General features: G+C 55.7%; 1 protein-coding gene and 1 long non-coding RNA gene across 2 annotated transcripts in view; one reads left to right on the top strand and one right to left on the bottom strand.

The window, feature by feature from the left end:
* Nucleotides 1-26,210, bottom strand: part of LIMD1 (LIM domain containing 1) — a 58,689-nt gene that overhangs the window by 15,375 nt on the left and 17,104 nt on the right. Inside the window, exon 2 of the mRNA XM_002713396.5 lies at nucleotides 19,766-19,867. Within this exon, the coding sequence (XP_002713442.2) occupies nucleotides 19,766-19,867 (102 nt within the window). The remainder of the gene's footprint in view (nucleotides 1-19,765; nucleotides 19,868-26,210) is intronic.
* On the top strand, nucleotides 21,362-22,922 carry LOC103349203 (uncharacterized). Its single transcript, XR_517425.4, has 2 exons — nucleotides 21,362-21,666; nucleotides 22,332-22,922. It is a non-coding gene; the product is annotated as an uncharacterized lncRNA (long non-coding RNA).

Raw genomic sequence — 26,210 nt, 5'->3', positions numbered from 1 at the left:
CCACTTCCCATCCAGCTCCCTGCTAACGGCCTAGGAAGGCATTGGAGGATGGTCCAAGTGCTTGGACCCCTGCCACCCAGGTAGGAGATCTGGGTGGAGTACCAGGCTCTTGGCTACAGCCTGGCTCAGCCTCAGCTGCTATGGCCATTGGAGAGTGAATCAGCAGATGGAAGATTGATTCATTCTCTCTCCCCTTTTCTCTCTCTCTTTCACTTCCCTTCAAATAAATAAATATGTTTTCAAAACTAAAAAGCCCAGCTGCTCCTCAGTGGGGAGGCAGGAGAGGGTGCCAGGGGACAGAAGAGGCGGCAGCACCACTCCTGGCTGCAGACCCCAAGGGCCAGAGTCAGGCCAAAGGGATCTAAAGCACTTCACGGGTCTGCAGGCCCTGCCCTTCCCCAGCCCTGGCCAGACCCTTGCTGGTCACAGCGTCTGTTGCTGCCTGACCCAGTGTCGTCCCACCATCTCCCCAACGCTCACGCTGGTGCGGGGCGGAAGCTGGGAGACCTCCTGCGGATACACCTGCAATCTGAAGTCAGCCTTGCACGCAGAGGGCTCAGCCATGTCTAGAAGAATGCAGTGTCGGGCTGAAGAATCAAAAGCAAAGGCCAGCCGTGGGTGAGAGGATGAGCGGGATGCAAAGATCATGGCTTTAGGACCCTATACACCAGGGATGGCAACAAATCGGTAAGAGCAGACCAGCGCCCTCTTCCCTGAGCATCTGGGGCACTGGCAGACATCAACGCCCATGGGTGGTCAGACACCTCCCATCAGACGCCAATGGACTGACAAGCAGCACACCCACAGCCTCCTCCCTGCTTTAAATCTCAGAAGACGACCAACACCAGGAGCAATGGATAGGTGCCGAGCTGTTACACCATGAGGGAGCCCAGCCGTCATACTGGGAGGGCACCCGGCCGTCACACTGTGAGGGCACCCGGCCGTCAGGCCGTGAGGGTGCTTGGCTGTTACACCGTGAAGGTACTCGGCTGTTATATTATAAACATACTCAGCTGTTATGCTGTATTGCTTAGGGAAAAATATCCAGGCAAAAAAGTCTGCACATACAGACACTGCATTTTCTCCCCGAGTATTTGTGAACCACAGCTGGTTGAATCCACGGATGTGGAAGTGGAAGTTAAGAGTATCAAGGACAGCCGGCGCCATGGCTCACTAGGCTAAACCTCCGCCTTGCGGCGCCGGCACACCGGGTTCTAGTCCCGGTCAGGGCACCCGATTCTGTCCCGGTTGCCCCTCTTCCAGGCCAGCTCTCTGCTGTGGCCAGGGAGTGCAGTAGAGGATGGCCCAAGTACTTGGGCCCTGCATCCCATGGGAGACCAGGAGAAGTACCTGGCTCCTGCCATCAGATCAGTGCGGTGCGCCGGCCACAGCGCGCCGGCTGAGGTGACCATTGGAGGGTGAACCAATGGCAAAGGAAGACCTTTCTCTCTGTCTCTCTCTCTCTCACTGTCCACTCTGCCTGTCAAAAAATTAAAAAAAATTAAAAAAAAAAAGAGTATCAAGGACCAGGGTCAGCGCTGTGGCGTAGTGGGTAATGCCACCGCCTGCAGTGGCAGCATTCCATATATGGGCGTCGGTTCAAGCCCCGGCTGCTCCACTTCCAATCCACCTCTCTGCTATGGCCTGGGAAAGCAGTAGAAGATCGGCCCCGCTCTGGCCTTTGCGACCATTTGGGGAGTGAACCAGTGGATGGAAGACCTTTCTCTCTCTCTGCCTCTCTGTAAGTCTGTCTTTCAAATACATAAATCTTAAAAACAACTATCAAGGGGCTGGCGCCGCGGCTCACTAGGCTAATCCTCTGCCTTGCGGCGCCGGCACACCGGGTTCTAGTCCCGGTCGGGGCGCCAGATTCTGTCCTGGTTGCCCCTCTTCCAGGCCAGCTCTCTGCTGTGGCACTCTGCCTGTCAAAAAAAAAAAAAAAAAAAAAACTATCAAGGACCAATTACAATCAAATGGGAGGAAGTAAGCAAAGCGCAGGAAGACGCAGCACAAAGAAAGAACACCTGGGGCTGGCGCTGCGGTGCAGCGGGCTGAGCTATCGCCCCTGACACTGGCAACCGCACGCGCGCCAGATCGACTCGGGCTGCTCCACTTCCGATCCACCTGCCTGCTAATGCGCCTGGGAAAGCAGCAGAGGGTGGTCCGAGTGCCTGGCACCCTGCAGCCCATGCGAGAGACTAAGATGCAGTTCTAGGTTCCTGGCTTCAGCCTGGCCCAGCCCAGTCCAGTCATTGTGGCCATTTGGGATGGAACATCTCTGTCTCTCTGCTCTCTCCGTAACCACCTTTCAAATAAATAAAACTAAATCTTGAAAAAGAAAAGAAAACCTGTTAAACCTCAAGTCGTCATCAGGGTTGTTATACCAGCCTAATTCCTGTGATATAATGAGAAATGTTCAGGCCCACTAGCACTCACGGTAACGCAAATGAAAACCACAATGAGATTCCGCCTCACTCCTACAGACAGGCAAAACTACCACGTCTGACACCTGCCGGTCTTGGTGAAGGCGCAGGACAACAGCAGCTGTGCACACGTGTAGGAGTGTGCACTGGGACGTGAAGAAAATCCACACAACACCAAGGAAGGCTGCCTGGGGAGCTCTCCCGGATGGGCACGAGGGGGCCTGCACTGCACGGCCACGCTGCTTACAGAAGGCCAGACGCATCTGCACCGCTCAGCAACACGGGAGACAAGACAGACAAGGAGAGGAAGAAGCTGCAATGATGCCTAACGGATGCAGCCCCCCACAGCAGCCAGGATGGACACACCAGGCCCACACGGATCCTTATTGGCTGAACTAAGGATACAGGCAGGTGACTTCAGTAAACTGTGCAAAGACCCACGGACGTGACGGCTTTTACGCGGGCTCCAGCTCACTCACATAACCACCGTACTGATCTTTCTTTAACTGCCAGTTGTCTATGTGGGGACAGGAGAACAACACCGGGACCGCAGCGAGCACGCTCAGTTCATGATGTCAGGGGTCCTCAAAAAGCTCACGGAAAATGCGTCTTAAGAAAAACACTGCGGCCAGCGCTGTGCATACTCGGTTAAGCCTGTCTGCAGGGCCGGTACCCCATATGGGCGCCAGTTCTAGTCCCAGCTGCTCCTCTTCCAATCCAGATCTCTGCTGTGGTCTGGGAAAGCAGAAGATGGCCCGAGTCCTTGGGCCCCTGAACCCGTGTGGGAGACCCAGAAGAAGCTCCTGGCTCTGGGCTTTGGATTGGCACAGCTTCGGCCGTTGGGGGAGTGAACCAGCGGATGGAAGACCTCTCTCTCTCTACCTCTCCTCCTCTCTCTGCCTTACAAATAAATGAAAAATAAATCTTAAAAAAAAAAAAAACCATGTGAGGATTTCAAAAATCCTTTGCACCAAAATGAACTTATCTTTAGATTCCATTTTCCCAGAGACTTTTTGAACAAGCCTGTGGCAGCTGTCCTGAGGAAGAAGGGGATGGGGTGGGAGGGGAACCCGGACAACTCTAAGTTACCCATAATTATACCCCTTAGAAAAAAGACAGAAGCAAAATGACAACGTGGAAATGTCTGATTCTGGGTGGTAGGAAAATAGGGCTACTTCCTATGGTACTGTCCTACAATGTTTACAATGTGCACACACACACACACACACAGTCTCTCTTTTAGCTGAAACACTACACAGGCACCAACAAAGAATAAAAACACCTGCACTATAGGACAAAAAAGCTGAACTCTAACATGCAAATAATTCAATTATGAGAGTGTTATTTTTTAAACATTATTTTCACCTACTTGAAAGGCACAGCCAAGGGGCCAGCGCCATAGCTCAGTGGGTTAAGCTGCCACCTGTAGAGCCTCATGCCATACGAGCATCTGTTCCTGTCCCAACTGCTCCACTTCTGAGCCAGCTTCCTGCCAATGCTCCCGGGAAAGCAGCAGATGATGGCTGAAGTCCTTGGGCCCCTGCTGCCCACATGGGAGACCTGAAGCTCCTGGCTCCTGGCTTTGCCCTGGCCCAGCCCTGGCCATTGTGGACATTTGGGCAGATGGAAGACCTATCTCTCTGTAACTCTGACTCTCAAATAAACTAATTCATCTCAAAAATTAAAAGGAAAGGAAGAAAGCCAGTGCTACAGAGAAAGACACAGAGACAGGGACCTGCTGCCCAGGATTAAGGTGACAAGGACACAACAGCCCACCTGGTCACCATGCACTGTGCGATTGCCATCACACCAAGGCCAGGTTCAGCCAGGTGGTGGAAACACCTGGGTCTCCCACAGGCTGCAGTTACAGCTAATCTAGGCCACTAGAGGGCGCCAAGAGTCCACAGGACCCGGCACAGGGCTCCCTCCAGAGTGCTGAGGGAGATCCTGCTCTCGCCCAGGAAGCCAGTTTTTTGTTTCCGTAAGGGGCCAGATCACCTGTACCCCAGGCATCACACAGGAATACTGAGCCCTCCGCACTGCATGGGAGACCCAGAGGAAGTTCCTGGCTCCTAGCTCCTGGCTCCTGATTAGCCTAACCCCGGCCATTTGGGGAGGGAACACTGGATATAGGGACCAAGGACTTGGGCCATCTTCCACTGCTTTCCCAGGCCATAGCGGAGAGCTGGATGGGAAGTGGAGCAGCAGGTCGAGATTCGAACTGGCTCCCATGATGCTGGCACTGCAAGTGGCGGCTTTACCCACTATGCCACAGAGCCGGCCCTAAAATAAATCTTAAAAAAAAAAAATGCCGGCACTGTGGCTCACTAGGCTAATCCTCCACCTGCGGCGCCAGCACACCGGGTTCTAGTCCCGGTCGGGGTGCCAGATTCTGTCCCAGTTGCCCCTCTTCCAGGCCAGCTCTCTGCTGTGGCCAGGGAGTGCAGTGGAGGATGGCCCAAGTACTTGGGCCCTGCACCCCATGGGAGACCAGGAGAAGTACCTGGCTCCTGCCATCGGATCAGCGCGGTGCACCGGCCACGGCAGCCATTGGAGGGTGAAGCAACGGCAAAGGAAGACCTTTCTCTCTGTCTCTCTCTCTCACTGTCCACTCTGCCGGTCAAAAAAAAAAAAAAAAAAAGGAACAAATTTAGAAACAACACCACATTCAAATATATTTGTTTCTATTCTCTCAGAAGTGGGAAGGAAAAGAAAAAAATACACCTGCCGACCGTGTCAGGGCCTGGGTTTAGATTTTGCAGATCTTGATAAAATATTGCCACGCATGTCACCATCGCATGGGTGCCCCTGCACCTCCCTGCACCTCCATAGAGCAGCCCACAGTCACATCCTCCTCAAGGTCACCCCCCACACCAGGTCTCGGCGAGACCATAGCAGTCAGGCCCAGGGGGCGGTGCCAGGACACAGTCAGGCCCGGGGGCAGTGCCAGGACACAGTCAGGCCCAGGGGGCGGTGCCAGGACACGGGAACCAGCCTGGACACACACCCCGGGCGACTCAGCTTCCCAGGGCTCTTTTCCTCCCCATATATGCATGCCCCTTGAGAGGTAACCGTCGCCCATCTTCACTGCCTGAGTGAGGACAGTGAGGCGCCCAGGGGTTCACCCAGGCAGTAAACCTGGGACCCAGCCCATCTGACTCCGAGATCCTCGCTGTGTCCACTGCACGGGAGGCCACTGAACATTATTTAGTGCCTGCTGAATACACCCCTACAGGAGGAACCCAGCTCCTCCCCTCCAGGGCACCGGAGACGGGGATTTTCACTCTTTAAAATTTTCACTCCTTTTGCACCAGGTGCTTTACTTAAATCCTACCTCACTCGCAAGCCTGGGGCAATTCTGTAAGAAACCCTCTGAGGAAGACACGCATTTATTGGCTAAAATGGGGATCTTTGGAGAGAGGGGACGCCCTGGGGAAGGAGAGGCCAGGCAGGAAACAGCAAGCAACCTGCTCTTGAAAAGCAGAGAGGCAGAAAAAAGGTGCTGCCCAGGCTGAATCCCTCCAGATCTGACCGACAACACAAGATACCAGCTAACCTGAAGTGCCCAGAATCACCGCGCTGTCCTGGAAATTAAGGGCGGGCTGCAGCTGTCCTCACCGCCACTGGGTGGCGCCCATGCACGTCCAAGACCAGGACAGACGAGGGCGGCTGGGCAGGCTGAGCTCACCAGGTCCGTGGACTGGCTTGGGACGCTTCACCCCCAGGAACCTGAGCCTGCACTGGAGGCGGCTGACCCTCAGCAAACCACGCTGCCGGTTTACTCCCTACTTTGTTGATGCAGGAAACGAAAGCTACAGAAGTCAAACTCAGCCACAGAGCTCCAGGTGCGAGAGCTGGGATCTGAAACCCCTCCATCACATCTCTCTCTCCTTGCCTGTCCTCAGACCTCCCAGACCAAGGGTGACAGCTTGGCCAGCGTGGGCTGCTGGAGGAAACAGTACACCCCGGTGGCTTAGCCGACACTCACTCCTCCTGGGCCTGGAGGCTGGCAGCTGGGGGTCACGGGGTGGTTGTGGTCAGGGCTGCCAAGGGCCCCTTTCCTAGTCTATGCCCAGCCAACTCCCTGCGGTGTCTCCACCAGAGCTCTGCCGCCTCTTGTCATCAGGACGCTAGCCCCCACTCATGGGGGGGCACATGTGACCGAGTCACCCGTCACAGGCCCCCGCCTCCAAACCATCACCTGGGGGTGGGGGACACAAAGATGTGTTTCTCGGTGTTTCCAATCACACCGCACATCTGCTCTGCTTCCTTGCGCGGGGACAAATTTCACTGTCCTCACGCACCTCTTACGGCACAGACACGACGCTGAGGTCCGGCTGTGGCTGTGGCTATAGCTGTGGCTGTGTATGCGCAGGAGACAAAGGGAGTGGTGGGGGAGTGAGCACCAGACTCTCCGGCCGGCCAAGGCTCGCAGACCTTACCACACTGTCCCACAGAGTGCTGGCTCCCATTCCCAGAGGGTCTCCTTCTCAACAGGGGCCTGTGAATCCGCATTTCTAATAAGCTCATGGTGCCGGGCCTCCTGGGGGGGAGGGGACACACTTTGAGAACCTCCGAGAGAGACTGGGCCTCGGGCCTGTCTCTGAACCCACATCTGCACCTGATGCCCCTTTTTCCTGCTCCCACCACAGAGCGAGGACCCAGACCATCCCAGGACAACGAGCGCGGGACAGTGACGATGCCGGGGCTGGAGGTGTCCGTGTGACACACAACTCTACGTTCCGGGAGAACTCCTCCCCAGCCAGAAGCAGCGGGTGCCGTGCACACTAAACACACCCAGACGGGCCGCAGCCAGAGCCGCCCTGCATGTGCCTGCTACAACGCTGGTTTACACACAGCTGATGCACGTATAGACTCTGAATCCCCTCCCAACACCCCTTTCGTGCGGTACAATGAAGACTGCCTGTGGGCCTGCAGGGGGCCTGGCACACCCAGCGTAACTGAGGGAGGGGGACAGCAGCTGGGATGTCACCAAGACGTCAGCCGTGACTCCGGCAAAGAAAACCCAACTTCTGCAGCCCCCACCAAGCTCCCTTCTCTCCAGAGAGAGAACGAGCCAGAGTCTACCTGCAGAAGTATCTGGTCCTCAGACGCAAGTCTTCACTACCAAGCGGGCACCCAGAGCAGTGGCTGACACACAGCTTGGGATGCCCACGCCCCCTGTCTGAGTGCCTGAGTTCCAGCCCCGCCCCCAATTCCCGCTTCCCATCACCGTGCACCCAAAAGGCAGCGGATGATGGCTCCAGCAGTTGGGCCCCGCCATCCACGTGGGAGGCCCGGATGGAGTTCCCAGCTCCTGGCTTTGGACCGGCCCAGGTGTTGTGGGCACTGGGGAGTGAGTGAGCAGGTCTCTCAGACACCTCCCTGAAAAGTCAAAGTGCATGGCTTTCCCAGCCATGAGAGTTCTTCAGAAAAGAAAGGGAGGGGCCAACACTGGGGAGTAGCTGGTTAAGCCCCCCCCGCCCCCGCCCCAGGGCTGGCATCTCATGTGGGCGTTGGTTCAAATCCTGGCTGCTCCTCTTCTGATTCAGCTCCTGCTAACACATCTGGGAAAGCAGAAGATGGCCCAAGTCCTTGGGCCCCTGCACCCACGTGGGAGACCTGGAGGAAGTTCCTGGCTCCTGGCTTCCCCCTGGCCCCACGCTGCCATTGTAGCCAATTAGGGAGTGAACCAGCAGATGGAAGATCTCTCTTTCTCTCTATCTCTCCATCTCTCTCTGTAACTATGCCTTTCAAATAAATTAATAAATCTTTTTAAAAAATGAAGAAGAAAAGAAAGCAACACTCAGCAACCGTGCGAGTGTGTTTTTATCGTAGTGCCCCAGCGAGTAACTTCTACCTGTGCTACCTGCAGTGGCTACCAGCCCCCTGGGCCAGTTACGCCTATTAAATTAATAAAACTAAAAGAACACGAAAATTCATTTCTAGCACCCAGCCAAGTACACGTCAAATGCTTGCAGGAAACGCTGCCTGACCGACCTCAAACGGCTTTGTCGGGAATCGGCTCTCCCGTAAATGGTGTGCTGATGACAAAGGACCAGGAAGAAACCTAACCAAACTGGCCCAGCTCAGGTGACAGGGCTCTAGCCTGGGCTCTGCAGGGAGGGGGCAGGAAGAGGGGGCCCCGGGCTTGCAGGCCAACCCTGCCTTTGCAGCCTCCCAGGAAGGAGCCCTCCGCCCCTCACCTGACGCCTTTGGGGTCCTTGGGACAGCGAGGACGAAACTGGGGAACCCAGGGTGGGACCCAGCACCGCGCTCTCAAAGTAGGTATCTGGCACGAGTTCCTGTTGCCAGGATCCCCTCTGCGGCATCTGGCGTCCACTCACGCCCACCACTGCGTCCCTGATCCACACCCTCCTGTCGCTGGTGATTGCCATCCCAGCTCACCCGTGATACAGGGCTGGGTTTGCAGCTTGTCTGGATTCCCAGCCCTCAAACTTCTTTTCTTTTAAAACCCAATGATGGGCCGGCGCCGCGGCTCACTAGGCTAATCCTCCGCCTAGCGGCGCCGGCACACCGGGTTCTAGTCCCGGTCGGGGCGCCGGATTCTGTCCCGGTTGCCCCTCTTCCAGGCCAGCCCTCTGCTGTGGCCAGGGAGTGCAGTGGAGGATGGCCCAGGTGCTTGGGCCCTGCACCCCATGGGAGACCAGGAAAAGCACCTGGCTCCTGGCTCCTGCCATCGGATCAGCGCGGTGCGCCGGCCGCAGCGCGCCGGCCGCGCCGGCCATTGGAGGGTGAACCAACGGCAAAGGAAGACCTTTCTCTCTGTCTCTCTCTCTCACTGTCCACTCTGCCTGTCAAAAAAAAAAAAAAAAAAAAAAAAAAAAAAACCCAATGATGAAGAAAAATGAAACATAGGCCGGCGCCGCAGCTCACTAGGCTAATCCTCCGCCTTGTGGCGCCGGCACACCGGGTTCTAGTCCCAGTTGGGGCGCCAGATTCTGTCCCGGTTGCCCCTCTTCCAGGCCAGCTCTCTGCTGTGGCCCGGGAGTGCAGTGGAGGATGGCCCAGGTGCTTGGGCCCTGCACCCCATGGGAGACCAGGAGGAAGCACCTGGCTCCTGGCTTCGGATCAGCGCAGCGCGTGGCCGCAGCACACTGGCCATAGCAGCCATTTGGGGGGTGAACCAACGGAAGGAAGACCTTTCTCTGTCTCTCTCTCTAACTCTGCCTGTAAAAAAAAAAAAAAAAAAAAGGAAGAAAAATGAAAGGTCAAATCCAAGCCTTGATTGCAGCAATTACTCAACAGACACAAAGTTACTCAACCAAGCTGGAAACAGTCTCTAAACAGTCTGGGCTTCACCAGACACTCCCTGTGGTCCAGCCCCCAGTGGCCGAGTAGCTCTGTCCCCGCCGGGGACACTCGCAGGTCTTTTTTCCTGTCCTGCAGTTTCACAACCCACCCTCTTCTGGTTCCCAGCCCCACTACCCCAGGCTATGCCATCCTCTGTGTCAGAGATGAGAACGCTGCCGAGAACAGCCCAGAGCACTGAGCAGGGCACTCAGCAAACTGCTGGCACTGAGCAGAGCACTAAGCACTAAGCACTCACTGAGTACTGAGCACTGAGCACAGAGCACTCAGCAGGGCACTGAGCACTGAGCAGAGCACTAAGCACTCACTGAGTACTCAGCACTCACTGAGCACTGAGCACTGAGCACTCAGCAGAGCCCTGAGCGGAGCCCAGCTGCAGCCTACTTCGGTTGTTTCCCACCCCCGCCCTCGCCCCTCTTCCCTTTCCACATTCTTCACCTGCAGCTTCTTCTCACACACAGTCACCAAGAGACACTGGGACGACTCAGCCCCTCAGAAATGCAGGGGTCAAAGGCCCTGAGGAACACAGCTCCATCCACAGCCCTGGGCCATCGCCCTCCCCCAGGAGCCTCCCACTACCAATTCCTGCCTCCCAGGCTCCAAGTCCCAGGCCAAGCTGTGCTGCTCTCACAGCCCCAGGCTGGCTGAACACGCAGTCTGGGCTGTCAGGCGGTGGCTCAACCCCAGAAGCCAGGCGAGATCCCACCCTGAGAGCCCCGCCCCTTCCCGCTGCATGTATTTCCAGCAAAGGGAATTTTTTTTTTTTTTTTGACAGGCAGAGTGGACAGTGAGAGAGAGACAGAGACAAAGGTCTTCCTTTTGCCGTTGGTTCACCTCCAATGGCCGCCACGGCTGGCGCGCTGCGGCCGGTGCACCGCACTGATCCGATGGCAGGAGCCAGGTACTTATCCTGGTCTCCCACGGGGTGCAGGGCCCAAGCACTTGGGCCATCCTCCACTGCACTCCCGGGCCACAGCAGAGAGCTGGACTGGAAGAGGGGCAACCGGGACAGAATCCAGTGCCCCGACCGGGACTAGAACCCGGTGTGCCGGCGCCGCAAGGCGGAGGATTAGCCTAGTGAGCCGCGGCGCCGGCCAGCAAAGGGAATTTAACACCACACCTAAGCGAGCTCTGTGGGGCCACAACATCCAAGTGCCGTGGGACACACAGGCAGGAAGTTAGCTTAGGACTGCTGAGCTGGAAGTCACAAGCCCCCATGTGGAATCCTATCCTCCTTGTCAATCAGGAGCCCCCTTTCCCAGGATGCACCGGCTTCTTCATCCAGGACCTAAGAAGGTGCCATGAAAATATGGATAATGAGCTCCACGTGGAACTTGTGGGGGTGACATAGTGCCCAGGTGTCTTCACGCCTAGAGAGGCACAGCCCTGAGCTCATTAAGAAAACCAACAACCGGGGCCGGTGTTGTGGTGTAGTGGGTAGAGCTGCCACCTGTGATGCCAGCATCCATATGGGCCCTGGTTAGAGTCCCGGCTGCTCCACTTCCCATCCAGCTCCCTGCTAATGGCCTGGGAAAAGTAGTGGAAGACGGCTCAGGTCCTTGGGCCCCTGCTACCATATGGGAGACCTAGAAGAAGCTTCTGGCTCCTGGCTTTAGCCTGGCTTAACCCTGGCCACTGCAGCCATCTGGGGAGTGAACCAGCAGATGGGAGCGCTCTCTCCCTGTCTCTCCCTCTCTCTCTCTCTCTGTGACTCCAACTTTCAAAGAAAATAAAAGGGGCCAGGGAAGAGGCCGGCGCTGTGGCGTAGCAGGTAAGGCCACTGCCTTCAGTGCCAGCATCCCATATGGGCTCTGGGTTGAGACCCAGCTACTCGACTTCCAATCCAGCTCTCTGCTGTGGCCGGGAAACGCAGTGGAGGACGGCCTGAGTGCCTGGGCCCTGCACCTGTGTGGGAGACCTAAAGGAGGCTCCTGGCTTCAGATCAGCACAGTTCCAGCCATTGTGGTCATTTGGGGAGTGAACCAGCGGATGGAAGACCTCTCTTTCTTCTCTCTCTTTCTCTCTCTGTAACTCCACCTTTCAAATAAATAAATAAATCTAAAAAAAAAAAGACTAACCACTGGGACAGAAAGGCTATGGCTAGAGCGACTGCCAGGTCTTCTTTCTGTCTCCCCTCCTCCTGAACCATTCTTTCAGGCCAATCTTCCGGCCCACTGCCCACTCTTGACAGCTATTTGTGTGGAGCAACTCATACCCGTGTGTGTGTGTGTGTGTGTGTGTGTGTGTGAATGCTCACCTTCCTCACCTTTTAAATAAACTTTATCATTATGTGCACCTTACTTGTGTGCCCACTTAGAATGCTTTATCTTTGTGCATGACAAGAGCCTGGGGTGAAAATACCCCTTGGGGTTGGTGCTGTGGCTCAGAGCGTTAAGCCTCAGCCTTTGACGACCCATATGGGTGCCGGATCAAGTTCCAGCTGCTCCACTTCTGATGCAGCTCCCTGCTAATGCGCCTGGGAAAGCAGCAAGCAGCAGAAGATGGTTCAAGTGCTTGGCCCTGCACCCACACGGGAGACCTGGAAGATGCTCTTGGCTCTTGGCTTTGGATTGGCCCAGCTCCGGCTGTTGAGGGTGCCAATCACAGAGAAGTCCCTGTGTTGTGGGCGAGGTGGGTGCAAATCCCTGTTCCGGCTCCTTGCCTTTTCCCTAGAGAAGCATTCCAAACACAGGCACAAACACAGTGCACCAAGTGGTACGGTTTATTCAAAAGGTGAGGAACACACACACACACACACACACACACACACACATACACACACACAGCCCAAAACAGGTTATGTGACTGACAGGTAGGCAGACAGGATCACACAGGGCGGACGGAGGAGGTGCGGTTCCACATGGACCTAAAACCTAGCTCCCTGCCTTATCCCTCACCACCCGCACCGAGACACGCACTGAGGGACGAGCACCTAGGGAGACACTGCCGTCAGAGGCGCAGCCCACAGTGAGCCACCTGGGAACACCCGTGGGCGCGTGGGTTCCAGGCGCCAGCAGTTCCCACAGCCTGAGCGCTTTCAGAGGCCGGGCTGACCGGGTTGTTTACAAAGTCAGGAAGAAAGGTGAGGGTTTCAGAGGCGGCTGTAAAACGGCTTCCCAAGGAAAACAAAGGAGCCGGCAGGACCCCTCCCCCACCTGACCGTGGGACCTTCCTGGTGAGTCAGCCTCCCAGCCCTTACTGAGTCGTTAGGAACGCCTGGTTCTGATTGTTTTATTCACCTGGAAGTAACAGAAGGCCAGGTGACGTCCCTGCACTGTGACCCAGTGGGCGCAGCCTCACTGTGACGCCCACGCACCGTCCACTGTCCGTACCAGGTGTGGACATAGGGGTCTGCAAAGTGACCGCAGCAAGGGTTCTCAGTCCCCCACCACCACCACTGCTCCCACCAAGGTGGGGCTGGCGGCTCCGTGCCCAGCCCCCAGCCCCCATTCGGGAACACCGGCCTTGCCTTGCACCTCCCAGCACCGGGGCCTTCCTCTGAGCTCAGCCCGCACTGGCCGTGCTGTCCACGCGCACTGGGAGTGGCTGCCGCCCAGGCACCCAGCTCCAGGACTGCCGCGGGGTCCTGGGAGGCCTCCACCAGGACTAACACCTCAGCTCAGCTCCCATGGCCGGAAAGGAACGGAGCCATGAGCACTGCCACGGCCAGCAGGTGTCACTTGGCCTCCAGGACACCAGCTCAGTCTTTACAGCAGGGACAGACACCTGCTATGGGCACCTTGACCTCCCCTCGCCCCACTGTCTGTACTGGGAGCCGCAAGGGAGGAACTCCATTTGACTCTGTAAGTCTTCCTGCCTCCTGCTCCTGCCTCTCTCAAGCCATAGATGGGAGCCGGCTTCTCCTAGGAGCCAGTTGACACACATGGGCATACCGCCGCCCACCAGCAGCTCCATGGACCTCCTTCCCTCCCTCCCTCCTGGGGGCGCCCGGCTGGGGCATGGCCACTCCGAGTGGGCAGAGCCTCTGGGGCGAGACGGGATATCCACGGCACACCTATCCACAGCCAGGCCGAGAGAGCAGAGAACTTAACAGACCACACAGATGCCTGACTGCTCACTTACTTCTGGGCACAAACAGCAGGGATGTGGCTCAGCAGAGGGGAGGAAAAGATTTGCACAGAGACCCCTGCTGGCACTGGCACGGGGCCCACAAGCACAGCGGCGGGGAGCCCGCCTCTCTCACCACAGTGCCTGTGTTCACGTCCTGGCTCCACTTCCAACTCCAGCTTCCTGCTGCTGGGCACCTGGGAGGTGGCAGGGGAGGAGCCACCCAGCTGGGGGACCCGGATGGAGCGCCTGACTCAGCTCTGGTCTGATCCAGCCCCGGCCGTTTCTGGCCATTTGGGGGAGAAACCAGAGGACGGAACCTCTCACTCTCCCTCTATGCCTTTCAAACATTTCCATAAATAAAATATTAATTTATGACCTAACAATAAATCAAAAAGGGTACAATACTGTTTATTACCATGACCACAACTCTGTAAAATGTGTCTAAATTTGGGCCAAAAAACCAAACAGGGAAAACAAAGAAGAGAAACTCGCTGTGTGGAGATGCTAACAGGACACGCCTCTATCTTTAATTTTTCTCTGTGGTTGTCGTGTTGTTCTCACAGCTCAAAAGGCACCAAACACCCTGCTTCTGGCCAGCGGGTGGGGGACCTGCCGTGGTGCCTGGGTGAGCTGGCGCGCACCCACGTGGACGAAGTCTGGGTCTCAGAGGAGCACCTGCAGCCTTCCAGCACACAAGGGCTGTGCGGCCGTCTCCCGGGGAGCAGGTGGCCACCCAGCCTGTGCAGCTTTCTGCCTGGGGCTCGGACCCGAGCTGGGAACGCGCAGGCCTCTCGGCTCCCCCGTCTGTGGTTGCCTCCCGGCACACCACGTCTCACACTCTGCCACGCAGCCCTCTCTCTCTCCCACTGTCACTGGTCAGGACAAGGACCCAGGAGGCTGGCACCTCTGGCACACTCTTGATTTTGTTACCATTTGCTGCTGCTATAACTGAATACAAAGGATAAAGGTTTATTCAGGCCACAGTAGGGAGCTCTGGGGTCGAGGGTTTGCACCTGCAGAGTCCAGAGGGAGCAAGTGTGCTAACTCTCTGCCCTCTCCTCGTACCATCACTAACGTCACTGAGCCTCCGCTACCCCACCCCCCGAAGGCCCCACCCCCAAATACCATAACACATGGCTTTGGGGGTTACACTTCAACATGCGTTTTAGAGGGTCAAACACCCAGACCACAGCGCTAGGTAAACAAATAGTAAACTGTCAGAACCTACCAGTGGCCTATTGGGCCTTGTAGCGTCATGTTTCAACGTGGCAACAACCAAGTCCAACAAGTGGATGCGTGTACACCTACAGATATCCATCTGTATGCATGCACATATCACTTGATAAATGAGGGTTCTTCAAAAAGTTCATGGAAAATGGAATTAAAGATAACTTGATTTTGGTGCAAAAAAACTTTGAAATTCACAGTTTTCTATAATCTGCATTTCCATGAACTTTTTGAAGACTTTTTGTGTGTGTATTTGTGTGTATGTATATAAAATCTAGTTTTAAATACTACATTAGGGTATAGATTATAAATGAAACAGAAAAGTAGAAAACACACACATGTACTCAGAAATAGACACACTAACCAGGCTCTCCCTGTAGATAATTAAGATATGACAATGAACAAAGAAAACACCCTTCTCCTAATTTTTACTTATCTGTGTTATTTATCTGAAAGGCAGAGAGACAGGGTTCGCCCATCCTTTGGTTCATCTCCCCAAGGCCTGCAACATCCAGGGCTGGGCCATGCTGAAGCCGGGAACCTGGGGCTCAATCCAGGTCTCCCTGTGGGTAGCAGGGAGCTGACCACGAAGCCATCAGCAGCAGGAACCTGGAGTCACGAGCCGATCGGGCACTGGGACCCAGGCACGTCAATGCGGGACGCAGGTGTCTTAACCACCGGACCCAGTGCCTATCCCAAACTCCCTTCTTCTCGCTTGCTTCTCTAGGGAAACAAATCAGCAGAAGGGGAATGAGAACGAGGGAGAAGTGTGAGGTGAGCCCAGGCCCGGGAGCCCTGAATTCTGGAACCAGTTCCCTGGCTGGGTTGTTGACCCTGAGGAATTCTCTTCCACGTCTGTGCTGAGGTTCACACAGACGCTCGAGGACTGGCGGAGGAGCCGGCCTGCGGCGCAGCTGCTGACACCAGCACGTGAGCCCTACCCAATCCACTTCTGACCCAGCTCCCTGCTGATGCGCCTGGGAAAGCAGCAGCAGATGGCCCAAGTCCCTGGGTGCCTGCCACCCACAGATGGAACTGTGGCCATTTGGGGAGTGAACCAGCAGGCGGAAAATCTCGCTCTTTCCTCCTCTCCTTCTGTATCTCTGCCTTTCAAATAAATAAATCTTAAAAAAAAAAAAAAAAAAAAAAAAAAGACAGACTGCAGAGCAGGGCAGGAACAGCGTGTGGGTGCCTGCCTCCCTGTCCAACATCGAGGTCCAGGACAGCAGTGAGGCAACTCAGCAAAGCAGAGGATGCCCAGCGCTCATCAGGAGCTGCCTCTGCACACACGCCCAGGGCCCCAACACCCCAAATGCCCCACAACTGAAGAGCAAGTGGGGCCCTCACACGACAGGAGTGGGGCCAGTGCCCTTGGCAAACAGCAGAGCCACAGCGCTCACTTTGTACTGAGCCCTGGTCCTCCCTCCTTCAGCAACTCAGTTCTAGCACCTGTTTGCTGGCACAAGAGCTGCAGAGACTGTAGATCACAGTCTATAATGGAGAAGAGATTCCTTCCTGCAGGGGGAACACGGACGACTTCCTGGAAGAGGAGGCATTTGGGCTGCATGGACTGTAAACGTATGAAGTGAGTGAGGAGAGGGGTGTCTAGGGAACACTGTGATGGGGGCCATGGGAGTGGAGAGAAATTCCGTCCAGCTGTGGCAGGAGGTAGCGCGTGATGTGTTGGGGCAGACCACAGACCTGGCCCTTCAATAATCGACCAAGCGAAAATGCAAGCCACCTCTGTCCTCCTGAGGTGTCTCTACTTGTCACCATGCAAAGCAGAACAAACTCAATCCTCCAGAGGACCAGAGGGTATTCACACAGCCCTCATCAGCAATGGACTGCGTGCTGTGACTTTTTTTTTTTTTAAACTTAGTTATTTGAAAGGCAGAGTGACAGAGACAGACAGACAGACAAACTAAGATTGACCTTCTATCCTTTGGTTCACTCCCCAAATGGCCACAACAGTTAGGGCTGGTCCAGGTTGAAGCCAGAAGCCAGGAACTGCAACTCCATCCAGGTCTCCCCCGTGAGCGGCAGGGGGCCACACACCTGGGCCACCTTCCACTGCCTTCCCAGGTGCATTAGCAGGAAGCTGGACTGGAAGTGGGGTAGCCAAGACTTGGACCAGCACTCCAATATGAAATGCTGGCATTGCAAGCCGTGGCTTAACCGGCTGCGCCACAACACTGGCCCCCATTGACTGAACGTTTGTGACCCCCTGAAACTCCTATGTTGAAATCCCAACCCCTGCCCTTCCTTGGCGCTACCTGTGGAGGTGGCACCTTCTACTTGGCATTGAGGCTGCCCTCAGATGAAGCCCAATATCATCAAAAGGAAGACCAAGAAGCTCAGCTGACACGAGTCAGACCAATGTGGAGGTTAAGGGTAACTGGCCAAACCCAGATGTGTTGGCAGCAGGGTGCAGTGACGATTCAAGGGCCAGATCCTGATGCCAATGAGGGTTACGGGAGCAACAGGAAAGCAAAGCACACGGTGCCCAGTGGCTTCCAGAAGTTCCCAGTCCACAACGTCAAGGAGCTGGAAGTGCTGGGGAGACTGCTCACGGTGTTTCCTCTGAGAGCCGCAAAGCCATCGCTGAGCGAGCAGCGCAGCCACCCGTCAGAGTCCCTCACCCCAATGCCAGGCTGCACAGTGAAGAAAAGGCATGGCGCGGGTGCACGTTTTGTGTTTAAATAAAACCTTGAAAAGTGGAGAAAAGAAACAAACAAACAAAAGAAAGCTATCCCAGCCTTCACGGTGGCAGCAGGAGGAGGCAGGGCCTCTGAGCGATTGGGCCATCAAAGTGCGGTCCTTAGGAACAGATTGAGTGGCCTTACAGAAGCCAGCACAGTGGCGCAGCAGGTCAAGCTGCCTGCGACGCCGCATCTCATATGGCCACCATTTCAAGTCCCTGCCGCTCCACTTCCAATCCAGCTCCCTGCTAAGACGCCTGGGAGAGCAGCAGAAGACGGCCCAAGTGCTGGGGCCCCTGCACCCACGTGGGAGATGCCAATGGAGTTCCAGGCTCCTGGCGTCAGCCTGGCCCAGCACCTGCTGTTGTGGGGAGTGAAGCGTGGATGGAAGATCTGTCTCTGTCTCTCCTCCCATCTCTGTCTCTCCTCCCTTTCACATAAACGGAAGGAAAGGAGGGAGGGAGGGAGGGAGGGAGGAAAAAAAATTCTACTCTTGGAATTCTGCTGGTTGGGGCTGGGTTTTTAAAGTCTCCCTACATGCTTCCAAGGAGCAGTCAGCAAGAGGAACCAGGGCATCTGATGGTGAGAAAGACCCTTTCACCCGCCCTCGGACTCCACTGCGTCATTCCTCTCCACCAGGGGCCGCCGGCCTCGGTACAGAGCTGAACATCAAGTGCGACATTTTCCAGAAATGTTCCTCAACATTCTTTTTCCGCTGGTAGAGACCAGCAAACAAGCATGGCTGATAACTTCGTCAGACTCGATGGGCATCCCGTGTGATGGCTTCCTCCAGGGGCAGCATCTGTCAGCTCAGTGCAGTCTCCTGATTCCTGCTTTAATCACAGTCGCTGTGTCGCAGTATGAGGATGCCCACAGATGTGTGTCGGTAGCCACCAACACGCGCAGTGCACACGTGGGGTGCATATGTGCAAGCATGCATGCACACACATGTCACACGCACTCACACTGCAGCCTTCAAATCAAAGACTGTTCCCAGCGGAGCTGACCGCTGGATCCCCTCTGGGGTGGTCCCCATGGTGGGACGACGGGGCAGACCCTGGCGAAGCCCAGCACTGTTGGTCTCCCTTCTTCTGGTCCCGTGCTATGCATCACAAACCTGACATTACCAGGGAAGGCTTTGAAGCTGCTAAGGCACCAGCACAGTCCCGGCGATCTGTGGTACTCTAGGATATACCACCTCGTCCTGCCGGGCCTCGAGTTATTGTTAAGAAATCCTGTCGGCCAGCGCCGCGGCTCACTAGGCTAATCTTCTGCCTTGCGGCACTGGCACACCAGGTTCTAGTCCCGGTCAAGGCGCCAGATTCTGTCCCGGTTGCCCCTCTTCCAGGCCAGCTCTCTGCTGTGGCCAGGGAGTGCAGTGGAGGATGGGCCAGGTGCTTGGGCCCTGCACCCCATGGGATACCAGGAGAAGCACCTGGCTCCTGCCATCGGATCAGCGCAGTGCGCTACACTCTGTCAAAGAACGAACGGAAGGAAGGAAGGAAGGAAGGAAGGAAGGAAGGAAGGAAGGAAGGAAGAAAGGAAGAAAGAAAGGAAGAAAGGAAGGAAGAAAGAAAGGAAGGAAGAAAGAAAGGAAGGAAGAAAGAAAGGAAGAAAGAAGGAAAGAAGGAAAGAAGGAAAGAAGGAAAGAAGGAAGGAAGGAAGGAAGGAAGGAAGGAAGGAAGGAAGGAAGGAAGGAAAGAAAGAAAGAAAGAAAGAAAGAAAGAAAGAAAGAAAGAAAGAAAGAAAGAAAGAAAGAAGGAAGGAAAGAAGGAAAGAAAGAAGGAAAGAAAGAAGGAAAGAAAGAAGGAAAAGAAAAGAAAAGAAAAGAAAAGAAAAGAAAAGAAAAGAAAAGAAAAGAAAAGAAAAGAAAAGAAAAAAAGAAATCCTGTCTCTCTGTGAGTCCCTGGAGAGTCGTGGGCCAAGTGCCTCCAGGAAAGCCGACCTCCCCCCTCTGCCCGCTCCTGGTCCCTGTGTTCCTTCCCCCACACCCACACCTGCTCCCACACTTACTGCAGGCCGCACAGGTGAAGCACGCGTCGTGGTAGAGGTTCCCCATGGCCTGGCAGGCCTGGCCGGCCCCAAACACCCCTTTGCTGCATTTCACACAGGCTCCTGCAAGGCAAGAACACACCGTGAGTCGGGAGGGAGCCCGTGTGTGGAAACAGACAGCAGAGAGCCCCGGAACAGAACGAAGCGAGGTAACTCCCTGCCCACGATTGGCCCAACTCCCTGCCCACGATCGGCCTGTCGCCAAGTCCCGCGGATGACTCCTTTGCAATGTCTTTCTGCCCGCCCGCCCTCCCTCCAGCGGCCTCTCAAGGCGCAGTCCCCCCAGCTGCAGAAAGAGCCACCAGGCTGCACCACCCAGCCCCACCCTGCCCTGCCAGAGCTCACCTGCTCCCCCACCCAGAGACCCTAAACCCTCCCCGTTCATAAGACAAAGTCTAAGAAATTGCACCACAATAGTTAATATGCCGAGTAAGTCCATCTCATGGTCTCAGAGAAATTGCTCCCTCTAATTCTTATTATTATAAGAATTATAACAGGGCTTATTATCCTCACGCTTTACAAAAAGCACCAAGTCCCGAGGCCCAGGCTGCAAAGCTGGTACCCTTCCCCGCCCCTTCCCAACCAGGCCGCTCACCTCCAACAGCTCCACTGTGCCTCGGCCCGGGACACCCTATCCCGCCCTTCCGGCCATGCCAGCCCTCAGGCCTTCTCCACGGCATTTTCCCTGACCGATCTGGCTCTGAGGGCAACCTGGTGACTCAGAAACGAAAACAGCAGGGAGCCACCCTCGAGCCTCCCACCCCTCGCCACCTCCCAGCACCAAACCTTCATGAGGACATGGAGGTTAGGGCCACCTGCTCTGCGTGTTCCCAGGAGCCCCGGGGGAGGGGGTGTGTGGAGGCTGCTTTGTCAACCAGGGAGTCCTAAAGGGTGCATCTGCCTTGGCTACAAAGTGCCTGTGCAACCAGCATGGATGATTCCGACTCTGTGTCGGGCTCCTCCATCTGTGAAAAGCGACAGCAGAGGGGTCTGGACGTGGATGTCCTCGTCAGTGATGAGGCTCCGTACCCGGGGACCCCACGGCACCTGCCTCCTGACAGCTTTCCCTGCGGCCAGCACTTCTGAGTTACGCCATGGCCACTGCTCAGCAGCTGTCTGTCTCACCCTTTCCTCACAAAACAAAACAAAACAAAAAACTCAAATTTTTGTTTCTTTTTGTTTTATTTAAAAGACAAAGAGACAGAGACAGACCAGACAGAGAAAGATCTTCCATCTGCTGGTTCACTCCCCAAATCCCCAGAAGAGCCAGGGCTGGGCCAGGCCAGGCTGAAGCCAGGAGCCAGGAGGTCCGGCAGTGCAGACCATGTATAGGGTGGAGCCCTGTGCACAGGACAAGCCTGCAAAGAGGACAGGCTCCAGACAGCTGGCCAGAAAGCAGAGGCCAACAGGTGCAATGGTGCCGGCTTGAGTGAAGACGTGGCCCCAGCTGGTCAGGGTCTGGGAAAGAAAACTGGACAGCCCCTCCCACCCCGCTCCTAAAGCACTGCAGGATGGCCAGCGTCTGCCGGCGCGCGCCCGGCACGGCCCAGGCTTCCCCGTACTTCCTGCTACTTTATCTCTCCATGCAGGCCTTCCTCCCGGCTCTCGGGACCCTGCTCGGCAATGCTCTCCTCTGGCTTCCTCCTGGGGGGTGTGGGGGGGGCTTTAGCCTCCCTGCCACGCTCCCTGTTCCGAGCCTGAGCCCGTCCGCCTCTGACACCCTTCTCACCACTCGGACCCGCGAGCGTGGACACAAAGCGAGGAAGGAAGCCATGTGTGCTGGAAGCCGTGGGGTCCCCGGGTACGGAAGGCCCCATAAGAAGCCGAGTCGGCAGGAAAACAAGGCGTCCTTGGGACACATGGTAAGTGCACAGAAAAGGCAAGGGGGAAAAATCAAACAATGTGAAGTTCATCACGTAGGGACTAAGGCGGCTGCCACGGCCAGACCCCGGCTGCCGCCGTCCCCGCTCTAACACCAAGCTCTGGGATGGTCCTGTCCAGGAAGGTGCCGATGGTTGCACAGCTGGAAGGTCTGAGACCAGAATTGGAGCCCCGGTTCTGTCTGAAAGGTTCTGCTATCTGCACCTGACTCGCAGCTGGGGATACTCCTGCCACCGCCAGGGCCCCCTACTCCCACCTGGGGCTCCCAAACACATGGCCTGCTAGGGATTTAGACCCAGCTCTGTCCTGGACCCCCTAGCACTCACCTAGGCCCTGCCCCCTCAACACACACACACACACAGCAGCCCCTCCTGCCGGGGAGCCCAACCACAAGGCCCCTCCCAGACAAAGAGGCGACCCTCAGTTCCCCTGCCCTTCAGCCAGGCCACTGCAGCTGACCACCCTTAGATGGGTAGGGAGCCCATTCACTCCCTCTCCCAAACCCTTCTCTGTCCCTCAGCCAGGCCCAGGCAGCACCCTGGCCCTGCACCTGCAGGCTGGTGATCCATCCCGTCTCCCCTGGTGCACCGGGCTCAGGGAGATAGGCTCCATGAGAAAAAAAAAAAAAAAAGTCCTGCACCCACAGGATTGAAGAGACGGTGCCAGCAGAGGAAACAGGAAGCCGTCAGCACACAGGACAGTCCAGGCTCAAACCCGAGGGGAAGAGGGATCTGCTCCCTGCGACTCGACATGCATTCTCTGAACTCCAGCCAGAGTGATGGCGCCCAGCGGAGCTGCACTCAGGTGTAACTGTCACGCGCGTACTTAACCTGCCAGGCTCTGACCCGGCATACACACCTGGGAAATCACCGCCACAGGAAGCTGGAGAACAAATGCACCACCCCCCAGAGACGCCGCGCCCCCCAGCCCTTCTCAGTCCCTCCCCCTCCCTCCTCCCGCCCCGCCCCAGGCAGGCACCCACGATCTGCTTTCTGTCATCACAGATTAGTGCGTGTTTTCTAACATTTATACAAATGGAATCTGAAGCATGGACTCGTGTCGATCTGGTTTCTTTCACTCAGTATAATTATTTTGAGACGCCTCCGTGTCCTTGCGTGCAGCGAGAGTTTATTCTTTTTTTATTGCCATGGGCACTCCACTGCTTACCCATGCACCTGTCAACACATGAGTTGTTTCTAGCTTTGGCTACTACAAATAAAGCCACTATCAACAATTACATACAGTGTGCAGACATATTTTTCTTTTCAGTAAAGACCTACGAGTGGCATGACAGTCTTACGGTAGGTGTATGACTAATTTTTTAAATTGAATTCAACTGTGTTCTGATGAAGTTCTAGCACTTGCCATCCCAGACCACAGTACATTAGAGTGCCAGTGTCTCCGGCACTTGGTTTGGAGGGTCTTCTCAGCACCACCACTTCTGCCAGGTACACACTGCAGCTCTATCTCACGGTGCTTTTAACTCGCATTGCTCTCTAATAACTAATGTTATTCAAGAGTGTACCATGCTGCATCCTGAAAAACACTTTTTATTTATTTATTTGCCTTTGATGTATTTATTTCAAATAATAACAGAGTGACAGAGACAGAGACAAGGAATGAGAGAAAGAGGGGGGAAGAGGAGGAAGAGGGAGAGGGAGAGGAGGGGAGGGGGAGGGAGAGAAATCTTCCATCAGTTCACTCCCCAGATGGCCACAATGGCCAGGACTGGGCTTAGACTGAAGCCAGGAGCCCAGAGCTTCATCCGGGTCTCCCATGTGGGTGCAGGGTCCCAAGCACCTGGGCCATCCTCCACTGCTTTCCCAGGCACATTAGCAGGGAGCTAGACTGGAAGTGGAGCAGCCAGGACTCGAACCAGCACCCATGCGGGATGCCAGCACTGCAGGCAGTGGCTTAACTCACTACACCACAACGTAGGCCCTGTCAGATGCTTTACAGTTCTCCACGTGACAGAGAAGAAAAAGCAGGCATCAAGTGCAAACAAATAACATTGTGATTTGCTCCAATGTGACACGCTTTTTTAAAATGATTTATTTATTCATTTATTTAAGAGGCAGAGTTATAGACAGAGAGAGGGAAGACAGAGAGGTCTTCTATCTGCTGTTTCACGCCCCAAATGGCCGCAACGGCCAGACCTGGGCTGATCTGAAGCCAGGAGCCAGGAGCTTCTTCCAGGTCTCCCATGTGGGCGCAGGGGCCGAAGCGCTTGGGCCATCCTCCGCTGCTGTCCCGGGAGCACCAGCAGGGAGCTGGATCAGAAGAGGAGCAGCCGGACTGAAACCGGTGCCCATAGGGGACGCTGGGGCTGCAGGCCGGGGCTCTAACCGGCTGAGTCACAGCGCCGGCCCCATGTGACATGGGTTAAGGGGTCAATGCAATGTCACAGGCCCCTCCAGGAGCTTTCCGGGAGAGAACAAGCTTCATTACCACGGCTGCCGACACCGCCATCCTCACGGCCATTTTGCCTCCACAGTAACTTTCAATCGGGCGGGCCTGACTCTCTGTGCACAACAGTGGTTTTCAAACCGTTTAAATGGGCAGATACTTTTCTAAAAATAAGTGTCAGTGGAACCTCAAATATATGTAACAGACAAAAGGGAAACCACTATGGTTTGGGGTGGGATGGAGCCCGCTCTGCTTCCTGGAATGTCCTGGCCCTCTCCTGTGGTTCCAGGAAGATTCTTTGGAAACCAGAGACCCAGTGTACGATGGATTCAATGCAGAGACAACCCAGCCTGGCCAGGACAGAGCTCCACAGGAAGTGACTCCAAGTCACTACTGCAAACTGTCTCCCACACACCCCCAAAAACAAGTCCAAGCACCTTCCGACCTCCTGTGCAGACATAGGCTCTACAGACAAGCAGGCCAGCAAAGCAACCTTGGCGTGAGAAATAGCATAGAATTCCCGCCCCCTTCCTGCCCAGGCTTCAGCTGAGTCCACAGCTAACCCTGGCGGTGACCGTGACAGCAGCACCGGCTGTGATGAAGACGCACTAAGTCAAAGACTCCAGGAGGCTGCAACGAGTGTAGCCCTCATCCCCCTTCCCGGCTCCCGCCAAGGCTTCTCTCCTGGGGGGCGGGGGAGGCCTCACACAGCCGTTCCCCACCACCCACCTGGATGTCCCACGGGGGACACAGCCAGGACAGGGGGTTGAGGCAAGGATCAGGACACCTCGTCAAGGTTTGAGGGCAGGATCAGGAGTTTGCTACGGTGGTGGCACTGTGGCCTAGTAGGTTAAGCCTCAGCCTGCAGCACTGACATCCCACCTGCTCCTCTTCAGATCCAGCTCTCTGCTATGGCCTGGGAAAGCAGAAGAAGATGGCCCAAGTGCTCGGGCCCCTGCACCCACGTGGGAGACCCAGGAAGCTCCTGGCTCCTGGCTTTGGATCAGTGCAGCTCTGATTATTGTGGCCATTTGAGGAGTGAAGTAGTGGATGAATGACTTCTCTCTGTCTCTCCCTCTCTCTGTCTATAACTCTGTCTCTCAAATAAATAAACACATCTCTTTCTTTTTTAAAAATATTTATTTATTTGAAAGTCAGAGTTACAGAGAGGCAGAGGCAGAGAAGGAGAGAGGTCTTCCGTCCACTGGTCCACTCTCCAAATGGCCACAACGGCCAAAGCTGGGCCAATCTGAAGCCGGGAGCCAGGAGCTTCCTCCGGGTCTCCCACACAGATGCAGGGGCCCAAGGACTTGGGCCATCTTCTACTGTTTTCCCAGGCCATAGCAGAGAGCTGGATAGGAAATGGAGCAGCCAGGACTCAAATCAGTGCCCATATGGGATACCCACACTGCAGGCAGTGGCTTTACCAGCTATGCCACGGCGCCAGCCCCAATAAATACATCTTTAAAAAAAAGAGAGAGAGAGAGACAGATGCTGCTTGGAACAGCGCAATACATATGCATCAGCACGCCTGGGTTCCAGTCCCAGCCTCTGCGGATGCTCACCCTGAGAGGCAGCAGGTGATGGTCCAAGTGATTGGGTCCCTACCAACCGTGCTGGAGACCCACATGGAGTTCTGGGCTCCTGGCTTCAGGCTGAATCAGTGAATGGAAGGCTTCTCTGTGTGTGTGTGTCTCCCTCTGCCTTTCAAATAAATAAAAATGAACAATTCCAAATACTTTAAAAGAAAAAAGGTTTGTGGGGGTGCTGGCAGGGGCTGGACCTGCCCGGAGCACACCATGAGATACACCTGGTGCACCTTGACCAAGGCTCTTCCTTGCGGACAGTAGCAGCCTGCAGACCTGGGCACTGGGTAGCTCCGGGCATCAACAGGTTCCGAAAGAGGGGTGAAGAGCTGGGTAACAGTCCCCTCCCTAGCCACCCTGCAGGCTAACAGAAAGGCCCCAGGAGGGGCAGGTGGGTTTGTGGCGCAGTGGCTCTGTTAGGCAGGAAGCTGGAAATCAGCCTGCGTGTGTGCGGAGGGGCCTGAGCAGAATGACATCTACAGAAGCCCAGCATCTGCATCTCGAAGTCCTGCCCAGACCCTGGCAACCTGCCA

This window comes from Oryctolagus cuniculus, chromosome 10, assembly GCF_964237555.1.
Source record: "Oryctolagus cuniculus chromosome 10, mOryCun1.1, whole genome shotgun sequence".
Taxonomy (NCBI): domain Eukaryota; kingdom Metazoa; phylum Chordata; class Mammalia; order Lagomorpha; family Leporidae; genus Oryctolagus; species Oryctolagus cuniculus.
Note: the sequence above shows the minus strand (reverse complement) of the source record. Positions and strands in the feature narration are given on the sequence as shown.